General features: G+C 37.6%; 1 protein-coding gene across 4 annotated transcripts in view; it reads right to left on the reverse strand.

Annotated features, from left to right (window-relative positions):
- Window positions 1–12,432, reverse strand: part of TPK1 (thiamin pyrophosphokinase 1) — a 300,425-nt gene that overhangs the window by 151,325 nt on the left and 136,668 nt on the right. For 3 of the 4 annotated variants that reach the window (XM_077786372.1, XM_021531484.3, XM_077786376.1), the window contains one exon: window positions 4,229–4,301. The exons of the other annotated variant lie outside the window; for it this stretch is intronic. In XM_077786372.1, coding sequence (XP_077642498.1) covers window positions 4,229–4,301 — 73 coding nt within the window. The remainder of the gene's footprint in view (window positions 1–4,228; window positions 4,302–12,432) is intronic. 4 annotated transcript variants of the gene reach the window in all.

The raw sequence follows: 12,432 nt of genomic DNA on the forward strand, positions 1-12,432 counted from the left end.
AAGACTTCAGAAACAGAACCTTGTTTGAGGCATAACAATACAAATGACTGCTTTAACTTCAAAGCAGTGTTTAAAAGGTTTCAATAATAGAAATACTCAGCTAAAGCAAGAAAAGGATGAAACTCCAGTGACAGAAATATCACCATAAATCCTCCCTGCTTTGTGCAGTGTCATTTCCAATGTACTTCATACTGTACAGAGAAAGAATGCCAGTGTATCTATTATAGGATCACATGAACATGCATATTTATCATGAAGGCACAAAATCTCTTCTCAATTTCTATTTTAACAATGACAGAAAACACACAGAATAAAGAATACTAAATTGCAATTCTTTATCCTTCATTAATAGTACAATATGATTTTAAAAAGAATTTTTAAATATGACATTTCGTTTTGAGTTGTGGTGCAGTTTTATCCAGTTTTAGCATTATTTAACTCTAAGAAATGGAGGAAATAATCTCTAATATTTTAATACATTTTAATAGAAGACAACAAGTACATCCTTGACAAGTCACTGAGGCAAAACCATGACCACAGAAAATAAAAGCTAAAGCTGAATAACCTCTGACATGCTTACTTATTCTCTCCCAAAAGGAATGTCTAACTCCTGACTTACACATCCCACTCAGAAGTCTGTTACACAATTACTTTCCAAACCAGAACTTTTGCCTTTAGATCTCTTCACTATGGCATACTACACCCAACAGAGATAAAATGGACTTATCTGCTTCATGATTATGAACTTTATTTAAATAAGGTTCACCTATACAATAGTGATTACCCTCCTAAAGGGAAAATGGAAACACTTGGCTTGTAATCCCTGCTCAAATAAAAACACCAGAGCAACTGTCTTAAATATAGCTCATTCAGTAAAACCCCTTGGCTTTGGGAATCTGTATGTCAAGTCTTCCTGTAGTGACAAAAATTTCCTTGCTTTCATCACTTAAATGAGGTAGAAAACCTTTTTGTGTCCAGGAGCAACATCTTAGCATGAAGCTGGTGTGATGAAGAGTCAGGCTTTTGCTAGGCTGTGATGATGACACAACTGCTACAGACAAGGCTTCCCATAACAATTAGTTTCATGCACTGAGTTTAATACACCACACTACTTACCCAGCACTACACTGGGCTGTCTTTGACACAAACAATTGCATATGATGATGTTTTATAGCTCAACATACATAAGCTTTAATATGAAAAAGTAACTCTTCTGAAGCAATGGCACAGTATCTTCAGATAGGTAGAAAATGTCACAATGCATTAATTTCTGCCAATATAGGTAGCTTTCATAAAATGATAAAAAACAACTGATAAAAGAGAATACTTAAAACAATACAGTAATGTTATCTAATGACAGAGGCTTACCTTGTCTCTGGGTGTAATCTGTGCCTTGGTAAGGAAGGATGGTATGGAAAACAACCCTAATTGACAACGTGATGCTTCCCTAAAGTCAATGGTGCTACATTGATCTACTCACCTTAAGTTCTCCCACAGCCTGTTTTAAGCAGCCCTAATATATTTTGGGTCATGAACACATAGAGCACTTCCAAAAGACAGTGACTTTGGAAATTGTCTGGACTACAGAGGGTGCTTTAATGAACAAGATGCTTTAAAAGAGAAGTATACACCTCTCTCCAGTTTCTGTGTTTTATTACATTTTTTTGCTCAAGATCTCCTTAGAGACTCACCCATACTTACCATTCTAGTTTTCTGACTATGGGAAGTTAATTTAAAAATGCAAAAAATTATTTTTCCTACCATGTACACCCAAACTTAAAATTCTAAATTCTAAATTCTGTCTGCATTTTCCTCAGCCTTGTATGAAGAGCTCAGGCAAGGATTCTGTAGTCTAGATGATGCTGTTCATTGCACCTTTAAAATCCTAATTAATTACTCCTCCCTTTACAGCCTATCAGCTTAGTCCTTGCACAGATGGATTAACTCTGCATGAAGCAGAATGATTCACTATGTGTTCATAGAGAAGATGTAAACTGCGCATCACCAGTAAGATGCAACTAAGCTGACAAAAAAGATGCTATGGCCAGAAAAGTAATCCCTCTGAAAAAGGGTAATAACTACTGTATTATTCCATCTCCCCTCTCTGTTGAATTATCCTTAACTTGCATTCTTTGGTAGGACTTACCTACCTACCAGCATGGTGTTCTACATAAGCATTAACTGCAGAATCATAGAATGGTTCAGGTTGGAAGAAACGCTAAAGAACATCAAGGTCCACCCCTCCTCCATGGGTAGGGACACCTTCCACTAGACCAGCTTGCTCAGAGTCCCATCCAACCTGGCCTTGAACACTGCCAAGGGTGGGGCAACCACAGCTTCTCTGGGCATCCTCTTCCAGTCTTTTATCACCCTCACAATAAAGAAACTCTTCCTAAGATCTAATCTAAACCTACTATCAATTTGAAGCCATTCCCACTAGTCCTGTCACTATATACTCTTGTAAAAAGTCTCCATCTTTCTTTTATGCTCCCTTCAGGTCTGAAAGGTTGCAATTAGGTCACTCTGAAGCCTTCTATTATCCAATCTCAACCATCCCAATTCTCTCAGGCTTTCCTCATCTCCTGATCCCTTCACCCCACTAATCATCTTGGTGTCCTCCTCTGGACTCACTCCAGCAGATCCATGTTGGAGACCCCAGAGCTGGATGCAGCCCTGCAGGTGGGGTCTCAGCAGAGAGGAGCAGAGGGGCAGAATCCTCTCCCTCACCCTGCTGGCCACTCTACTTTGGAGGCAGCCCAGGACACGTTTGTCTCTCTGGGCTGTGAGTGCACATGGCTGGGTCATGTCCAGCCTCTCATCCAGCAGCACCCCCAGGCCCTTCCCCCCAAGGCTGCTCTTGATCTGTTCATCCCCCAGCGTGTGCTGATACTGGGGCTTGCCCATGTCCATGTCAAACAGAGTAGTGGATTTTTGCATTTTACAGACTCACAGAAGCAGCTGAGCTGGAAGGGATCCACAAGGACCAGTGAGTCCAACTCCCAGCCCTGCACAGCATCATCCCCAAGAGTCACACCATGTGCCCAAGTGAGTTGTCCAAATACTTTTTGAATTCATTTATTCACAGATCATGAATTTTCAGTCCATAGTGAATAGTATTAACCCAAAACTTTTTATCTTATTTTCACTTCCCAAGCTTTAATTTAGATTCCTGAGCATTTTTCTTGAGTGATTCTCCTAGATGTGAACAGCCATCACACATTTCTCCATCCTAAAAAATGGGGTAGAATATGGAAATGTAACCCCACAGTGCCCAGAGAGAGACTATAGCCCTGCTCTACACACTCCTTCATCCCTCCCCTCACAGTTTGAAACTTTTTGTTCTAACCATTCAATCCCAAGTCCAAGAGGGAAGATTTTAGGCAGATTTCATTCTTATACATGAATAAGCAGACTAAGTCAACTACTTCAGAAGGATCAAATACTTCTCTTGCAAGTGCAGCCTGCTCCAAAGGAAAGCTGGCCTGTCAAGGCAAACTCTGAATTTGCCTGTGTCCAAGATGCAAGGGTGAAGAACTGTGCTCATCACAAAAGCCTAAATAAGCAGGCAGGTGGAATGTTAAATACCAAAGAGTCAGGTAAAGGCAGAACTTTGAACCCTAAGACCTGAGAAAAATGAATTTGCCTTTATGCTGCTCACTGGAAATAAATTAACCAGGTAGGAATTTATCCAAAAATTCATTAGGGAGGGCACTCTACCACTGTAGCAGAAGTAGTTGACTGCAATTCAGTGCTTCAGTTGGTGAGGAAAGAAACAGATTTCTCCATCTGCAGTTTTCCTCTAAAAAGGTGAAGCAATATCCTACAAATAGCACACCGAGAAACTTTCTCTAGAAAGTATGTGGATACCCACCAAGTGGAAATCATGGTAAATTAATCTTTATTTCATGGTATCTCACCATGCAAAAGAAGTCACAGATTTTTTCAGGAAGTTTTATCCTAGTTTCTAGATGCTGTAATCTCTACCACCATTTGATCTCTTTCATCACCTGATACTATGAAAACTCACTCAGGATTTGGGCAGTATTGCACCTCCTGTGTTTATTTTGGTACAGTACCACAAAACACAAATTCTGAGTTTCTCAAGTGTTTACAGCTGAAGCCACAAAGGAAGCAATGAAGCCAGAATCACTTCATGACCAACTGGAGCACTAATGGCTTGGATCTTACAATGCTCTATCACAGAAAAACTCAAAGGGATTTAATTTACCTTGACTTTGTAGTACTCTTTGACTTCAGGCTGAATGGAATCAAAATCACCACTGATGTAATCAGGTAAAAAGCTGAAAGGAAAGCAACGAGCAGTGAAATGAAAAATTAATCCATCTTACTATATTTAATATTTATTTTCTCAAGAGTACTATGGGCTACAAGCATTAATCTTCTTAAAGGAATATGTGTTCCTTAAAGGCATGTTTAAACAAGTTGATGTGAGGAGATACAGAAAACAGTAACAAACAAAATGTAAAACTGGTAAATCTACTGTCCCTTTGCTGAGGGAGCTGCACATTGCTTAGATGCTTATATATCTCTGCAGGTCAGTAAGACTCGTATTTGCCTGGTCCTAGAAAGACAACTTTCAAATATCTTTCAAATGATCATTTCAGTCAGCAAAGTGTTTGAAATTGCATATTTGAGTGCTGTACATTAAGCCTCAGAGGATATCATTTGTCAGAAGATGATGATGCTTCTTGGACAGCTGGTATGCCATAAATGTTTCAAGGATTTGTATTTTAGTTGTTAGTGATGTCATCTCATTTCTACTCTTCTCAATTATTAAAAATACACCCAAAATATGGAAGCCAAATGCTCAGTGATTTTTAACTCATATGAACTTAATTTCAACTCCTAACCATCCTTTGTACAGTAATATTGCTGCAAAGCACATGGAAATAATTTTGTGATATTTATCTTTTCTTGCCACATATAGCTTTTTAATTGCAGAGTGCTTAAAAATATTTATTGTATAAATTCATGTCAAATTCCTAATGAAACTTCCCCTTTGCTATAGAAAGAACAGTGTAAGAATATCTTTTGTAAAAGTCCCCAATGCCCCCCCAAAACACTCAACACAGCTTTCCGTCTCGCACAATTTCTTGAGATTTAAGAAGCAGCTGACAGGTGAGAGGGTGTTTCCACTGTTTCAACAGATAAGGCTGCACTGAGTTTTGAAAGTAAAGCTGTGATTTTAGTTAACTCCATGGCTACCTTACTTTACAGTTCATCAGCAAGGTAGTTTACAACTTGAACTGTGTTACAAGGAATTGAGCAGAGTATATTGGGATGTATTTTTTCTGCCACATGATTTCAGAAAAATGCTGCAGGGTCTAGAAACTCCTCATATCAATAACACTTATAAAAATCTCATGTTCTGTGTCCATGCAGAGATTTCAAAAGAGACATGTAGTCACTGGCGACCATTTTGATTGAAAACTGAAATCTGCTCCAGTAGAAGCTGGTAAGTACAAGTGCTGTGAGTTAGGTCATGTGCAACTAAGGAATTTCAAATTCCCTGCTCTCCACCATTACTAAGGTTGTTATAAAAGGGTATGTTCTAAAAATAATCCCTTCAGAAGTGATGGTCCAACACTCACTTCAGTGAGAAGGGCAGTCCCTGCTGCACTGGGTTTGACTGAGGACACAGGAATCAATTAGGAGCAATGCCAATGCTTCAGTGCTCTGTTTCATACACGTCCATCAGTATGGTTCAAAACTAAACAGAAAATTAGGTTTGTCCTTCATTGTATAGACTGACCTTTCCAATGTACAAAACTTATCACATTTTCAAAAGTTAAAATTTAAATAGTTGTTTTTTACCTTTCCATGAATTCCCTAATTAAATATTTACTGAATAAAACAAGCCTAAAAACCTGCAGGTATTCTCTTTCAATTTGTTATTTTATAATTATTTCCTCCTGATTGAAACAGAGCCATTAAAAGTAAACTCACTCTAGGCCCTGAATGAAGCCCTGGAGGTGTTCCAGCAGGTTGGGCAGGGAGAACAGCAGCAATTGTCATGGAATGCCAGTTTGGTATGACATAGACATCCACTGTGATGAAAAAGCTGTTTATCTTACGGAAATGCTGTATATAAATCCTAAAACGTCTTTCTTTTCTTTTTTTTTTTCCTCTCTACAGCAGCTACAAAATGCAGTGCTTTTAAATAATCAACTCTTTCTCCTGAATGTTTCAGGAGATGCAAATGGGGGAAGAATTAACAAAAAACAAAACAAAACAAAAACAAACAAACAAACAAACAAACAAAAAAAGTCTTCTTCTCATCCAAAGTAAAACAATTTTCAATCAAAAGCAAGTTTGAATTTTTCCAAGCAGAAGGAACAGGCATATTCAGATGCACCTTCCATGGGGTCGGCTGGGGCTCCTGGCTGTGCTTCCTGAACACATCTCCTCTGCCAGGAAGCTCTATGTCCATTTTCAACATATCCTCTCTAAATCACTCACTTGGAGCAACCACAAAACCAGAAGTGACTAAAAAGAATAAGGAGTAATGGCTGAGGACTTCAAAATTCCAAGATGTCTAAGCCTCCCATTAATGATCATGAAGAGAAGTCCTTCTTCTTTTCTCCTTCCCTTTTAGAAACATCAGAAACAAGGAAAGTTCAGAAAGTCATGCCTGATGAATTAAAAATAAATTAGTAAACCTCAACTCCACTGCCTCACAGACATGAAAAAACATGTCTGTTTTATCTTCAGAGGGAGGATGTCTGCTCTTTGTAGCTCATTGACTACGCAAACCAGCAAAAGTGTGGAAGAGGTTTTACAGCAACTTTTGTGAGACAGAGAGAAGTTTGATAAGAGGATTCATGTCTACCCCTGAAAGAATTCTCTATCAAGGTCATTGACATAGAAACCAAGAAAGAAGGATAAATAAGAGCAACCTGCAACTGCCTATTCCAATAAGCACTTTCCTTGTTTCTTGTGACCAATGAGTAAAGTGAAAACTTATGAGTTTTATAAGAATGTATAAAAAGCATGTATGCTATAATAAAAACAGGTTTGAAGCCTTCTGAACATGGAGCGTGTTGCTTTGTATTGTCTCTGTCTCAACTATGACACAACTACGACACAAAAGTACGGCAATATTCAGTATAGAGTCAAAGGCTGCATTTGACACAGTCCTCTTTGGAACAATTCTGTGGAACAAACTGCTTGATCCAGGTAAGCAGATTTGAGTCAAGGCTCTTTTTAACCAACACAAGTGAACAAAGTTCATTGTGTGAAGAATTCTTTATTGATTAACCTCAGAGATTAGCTCTGATATAGAAATAGGGGAAATAGTTGAGAGAGAGGTATATGGGTAAAAACTTCATAATAAAGTAACTCGGGAATATTTTGTAATAATTTGGTTTCACTTGTTTGCTTTCATATAGTTTTGTATTTACTTTGGAGTAAAGACTCTGGTGCAGGCTTGGGAGAATCACACATCAAGCTTGCTTCTACTTCAGTGGAAGAAATTATGACAGGAGAAAAGTAACAAGAAAAGCCTCTCCATAAAAGTTATAACAGCTGCCCTTATTTAAAGTACAGATTAAAACCAGGTATTATATTAGTCTAGCCCATGTTTTCCTGCCCTCTGAACTAAATTAATGAATAATTCTTATTCTGATGCATAACTGTATTGAAGATGATATATTTCAGTGACATATCTGACACACATCCTTTTGTGGAGGAGTTTAACTTTTTGCCCATGATGGCAAAATATGTCTTTAATTCCTAGAGCAATTTAAAATGTTAATTTCTAAACAATCCTGATGATGCAGTCTACTGCATTTCAGAATCATATTTTATCAGTCTCATTAGCTATTAATTATCATTATGCATATAAGGTCATGACCAGCTCAGCTGGCTTGATTTTTCTGCTGCTTTATATTGACATTTATCAGGAGTGAGCCAAATCCTTAATCTAAGGGATTGAAGGTATAAAATTCATGTGAGATCAGCCTAATCTACCAAGTCTTTTCTAGAGCTGTCAAGAAGCAAAATACCAGGCACTGGACAACAAAATCATCAGAGGTTTGGGCCCACTGGAGTTTTTCTTATTCTTTTCAATCTTTTGGTTTTTCTGGGAGTTGAGGGGTTTATTTTGTATTTTGTTTGGATTTAGGTGTGTGTTTTCTGTTGTTGTTTGGTCTTGCTTTTTTATTCCTCATCAGGGTATTTTAGAATCATACTGCATCCATCTAAAATGAGTATGGAGTCACAAGGGCCAGGGTTACTTTCAGATAAGGATTCAAAGGCACTTCCATACCAGACTGCTTATCTTTTATCTATTTTTTTTTTTACATAAACCCCCCATCATTTCCATATGAAACCCTTAAAAGTTTAGCTAGCTTAGGAAGGAAAAATTGCTATTTATCAGCAGTTTGGAGACCGATACCAGCTAGCTGATTTATACAAATTGCATAAAGGCTGAATGTTGACTGAACAGTTTTATAAACTCCCAGGACCCTGGCCTGGAATGGAAGGGGGGGAAAAAAAAGATCTTCCATCAAGTTTGACGGATAGTTTCCATTTACCCCAATAAATTTTGTCACCAGTACCATAAAGCAGCACTTGATTCTTATCATAGACAGATTACAAAATAAATAGAAGCTATTATACTCTGAGGTTCTGATGCTAAACAAGCACAACTGTGCCTTTTTCCTTCAAGGAATACATCTAATAGACACAGCAACACTGTTTTTAAATATTCAGCGCTAATGAACACTAACATTTAACACATTTAACACCAGTGTTAAATTTAAAACATCAGAATATTTGCTTCTTTATTTGCTCACTTTAAGAATTCAGTGTGAAATGTTAAATATGTGTTTTCACACAGTCATGAAAAGAGAAAAATAACCCCACAAAAACCCACACAAAACCATCATATTGTAGCAGTTTATGCTACAAAACCTGCCTTCTGAAATAAAATCCTTGGACATAACTGCCCAGCTCTATCATTAATTCAAAGTTACAGTTTCCTAGTACTATTGACTTTTCTTGTGATGCAGCTCTTTTAGCACATAATTGCATGCAATTAACCTTTTTTAAACAAATGTTAACATCAGAGACATGAGCATTTAAAGGCAGTATCTGTACACCCTTTAATTCCTTCAGCTACAGCACAGAAAATAATCCCATGCAGAAAAACTGTGTGTACCCCAGCTGTATCATCTGAGGGCACAGAGTGGATTCCCTATGTTTTTTCTTCACTATTAGAAATAAATTTGAAAATGGGTGTCTTTTACCCTGGACTAATGAGCACACACAAGCTACATCCCCATGGAATAAAAATCAGTGAGGATAAAATGCTGCAGACTGAACATGAAGCAAAGTCAGCTCTGACTTTTGTAGGCATCTAGCATTTGGGAATACAGAAGATAAAACTCTCTAGCACTACTTCAGGATAAGCATTACAATCACAGTTTAACAAAAAAAAAAAAAAACAAAAACACAAAAACAACCCAACAAACAAAAGGTAATGCTCTCAACTCTATATTTGCTAACTATTAAGCTGCACTTTCTGCTTGCCCTCCTGATGTCTTGACAGGAAGAATAAGTGAGGGCTGTTCTCATCAGAAAGGTGTTAAATCTGTTTTAATCTGTCAAAAGTATACTGTTATCTACTGTGAAGATCAAAATGTCTTTTTAACGCTCAGAGACATGTACAGCACAAGCAGGTGCCTTTTATATATTGTCTCAGAGCAGCATATTTGGATGCTCCAAGTAGCTGCACAGAGGTGAGTTCCTGGGTAAAGGAGAAATGTCAGATAGAGAAATATATTCAGAATTAATGTCTATTCAACCTATAAATACCTTCATGCATTACCTGCAAGGTTACCACAAAAAAAGGGTCACACCTGCAGCTCAGAAGCCCAACAATAAAATACCAATACAATTAATGAATTCACACTGACCATAGAAAAGAATTTTGGTTTGATCAATCTTGAACAGATGCCACAAATGATTCCATAACTTATTATTATTATGAGGCTTTAAAAAACAGCTAAACCCCAGTCCTTAGCTTGTCCATCCACTATTTCCCAAACAAGACTCTCTTGAAGACAGTAAGTTTATTTTTCTGACTCCATGGTTCCCATCTCTGCTGTTTTGATCCCCAAAACCTCCCTTATCACTACACAATGTTTGTAGCAGGATGGCACTGACAGTGAATGCTAGTTCTATATGAATTTGGAGAGAAAAAAAAACATCAAAGAAAACCCACCCAGAAAAAAACAAACCAAAAAACCTCCAACTATTTCCCATGCCTTTTTCAAAGGCCTTAATAAACCTTAATGTTCATGATGTAATTGCTTACACAAAACAATTCCCAAACAGCACACTACCATAAATCCACATGTGATTTAATAAAACTTAAGGAAAAAAAATAAAAAAGGGAAGAGATGCAACACCAGCATTGTAAACACCAACTTAACAAAGAAAGCAAGTATATGCATATATCAGCTATACACAGATAACATAAACTCTTTGCACAGACTGTTAGCATATCTGCATATTACAGTCAGATAATTATGTGGTTAAAAGTACTTGGAATATTAGGCATCCTTGAAAAACAACCTATTTTTTCCTTACTTTTTAAAGAGCTTAGTGTTAAAGAGCATATAAGTATTATTCCATTTGCAAACCCTATGATTTAAAGAAAAAGATGAAAGTGTGTGAAAATATGAAGGCAACAATGCATTAATTTATGCTTGTTTGTATGCAGTGTCACCTTGCAAATAATAAAAAAGTATCTAAAATAAATTGAAGAACATATTACCTTCAGCTCAAACTGCTATATAAAGCACACATCAGGGGGACATCTTCCACAGGGGAGAGCCAACTTTCTCCCATTATCATTACAAATCCAAAGAAGCTTACACCCTGCCTCAAAACCTTGACCCTCAGTGACAAAGATGAGAGTTAATGATAGCTACAACTGTTGCATTTTTCTTTTTACTAGTCAATATTTGAAGCTTTTCTCCAGTTGCAATTCATACAGTATAAAAATAAGTAATGCTATGAGTTTTAAGAACTTGTTTGCCATGGTGCTGAACATCCTCCTGTGTTCAGGTAAGTACATGTACTTAATGGAAAAAACTCAGTAGGCTCAGAACAAGCAGCTCCCAGGGAATTCTGATAAGTACCTGTGGTTATGTTTATATTACTCATAGACTGAAGTATTTCTTAAAATAAAGGGTAGCTGACAGCAATATATAACCTTAGAGCAAATTAAAGCTGAAGCTATTCAGCACAACTCAGCATTGCACAGGCTCAAGCCTTCCTGTTGGATCCTTAGCAAAAGGAATTTAAAAAGGGGAGCTGAGCCGTGAGTTTTCATCCTTGCACATGTCAAGGATGCACATTAACACAGGGGCAAAAACTGCTCCAGTGCCTCAACACGAGTCACCCATAAGCACACGATTCTGAATGATAGCAAAGCATAAATACTTGTCTGGAAGTGCCAGACTCCAGTCTTCTAGGACTGAAAACCAGAGGAAAGGCGGGAGAAGATAAGCAATGTAGCCTCTGACAGGTGAGGGTATCTGACTAACTGAGAAGATAGAGGCTGACAAGACCCTCAAAATAGTTTTCCCTCTTCATGCCAAAGCAAGAGATGGCAGAATTTGCTCAAAAATTGAGAAACATCAGCCATTACATTAAAGAAATGTAAATTATTTATTAACATTTTATACTGTGAATGAAGAATCAAAAGGATGTGACCTAAAATTGTGGTAAACTTAGAGCAGTCACAAACAACACAAACAGATCTAGAAACTAATCTAAAAAAGATGGCACTAGAAGCCACAGCAGGCTCAGGGCTTCATGGAGTGCCACCCAAGATGTTGCTGCTACAAGGCAAAAGACTTTTCCAAGAGAAGATAAACAATTCCTCTTCCTTCCCAGAATGCTAAAAACATGCATAATTTTCCACCTAATCAGACAGTTACTAACAACGTCTACAGTGTTGCTTGAAAACTGAACTGTAAAATTTCAAAAGTCAGTTTGAATGACTAGTATTAAAACTCTAGGTGTCCTTTCTGTGAACTTTCACACCACTAACACTTCAAAGTCAAGCACATTCAAACATGTTAGAAGTTACATGTGAAAGACGTTCACTGGGATTTCCATGCTTCCATTAAGGTACTCCAGTGAGAGTAAGTAAAGTAAATACCTGCTCCAAGTTTAGCATCTGTTTACATATTTCCAAAACCAGGGAAGAACATCTTTGCAGGGGAGGTTGAGCTTGCAGAAGCCCTTTGCTTCTTCAGGGCTAGAAACTGAAGTAAGTAGCTTGCAGCAGAAATCCTCTAGAGCCCTTTCTACACAATGAGTCATGAGTACAATAAGAAGAGATTTATCTCCTTACTGAGCAACTTGTTTCAAGCAAGCAAGAGGAAATCTGCAGGT

The sequence above is a fragment of the Lonchura striata genome, chromosome 1, assembly GCF_046129695.1.
Source record: "Lonchura striata isolate bLonStr1 chromosome 1, bLonStr1.mat, whole genome shotgun sequence".
Lineage (NCBI taxonomy): Eukaryota > Metazoa > Chordata > Aves > Passeriformes > Estrildidae > Lonchura > Lonchura striata.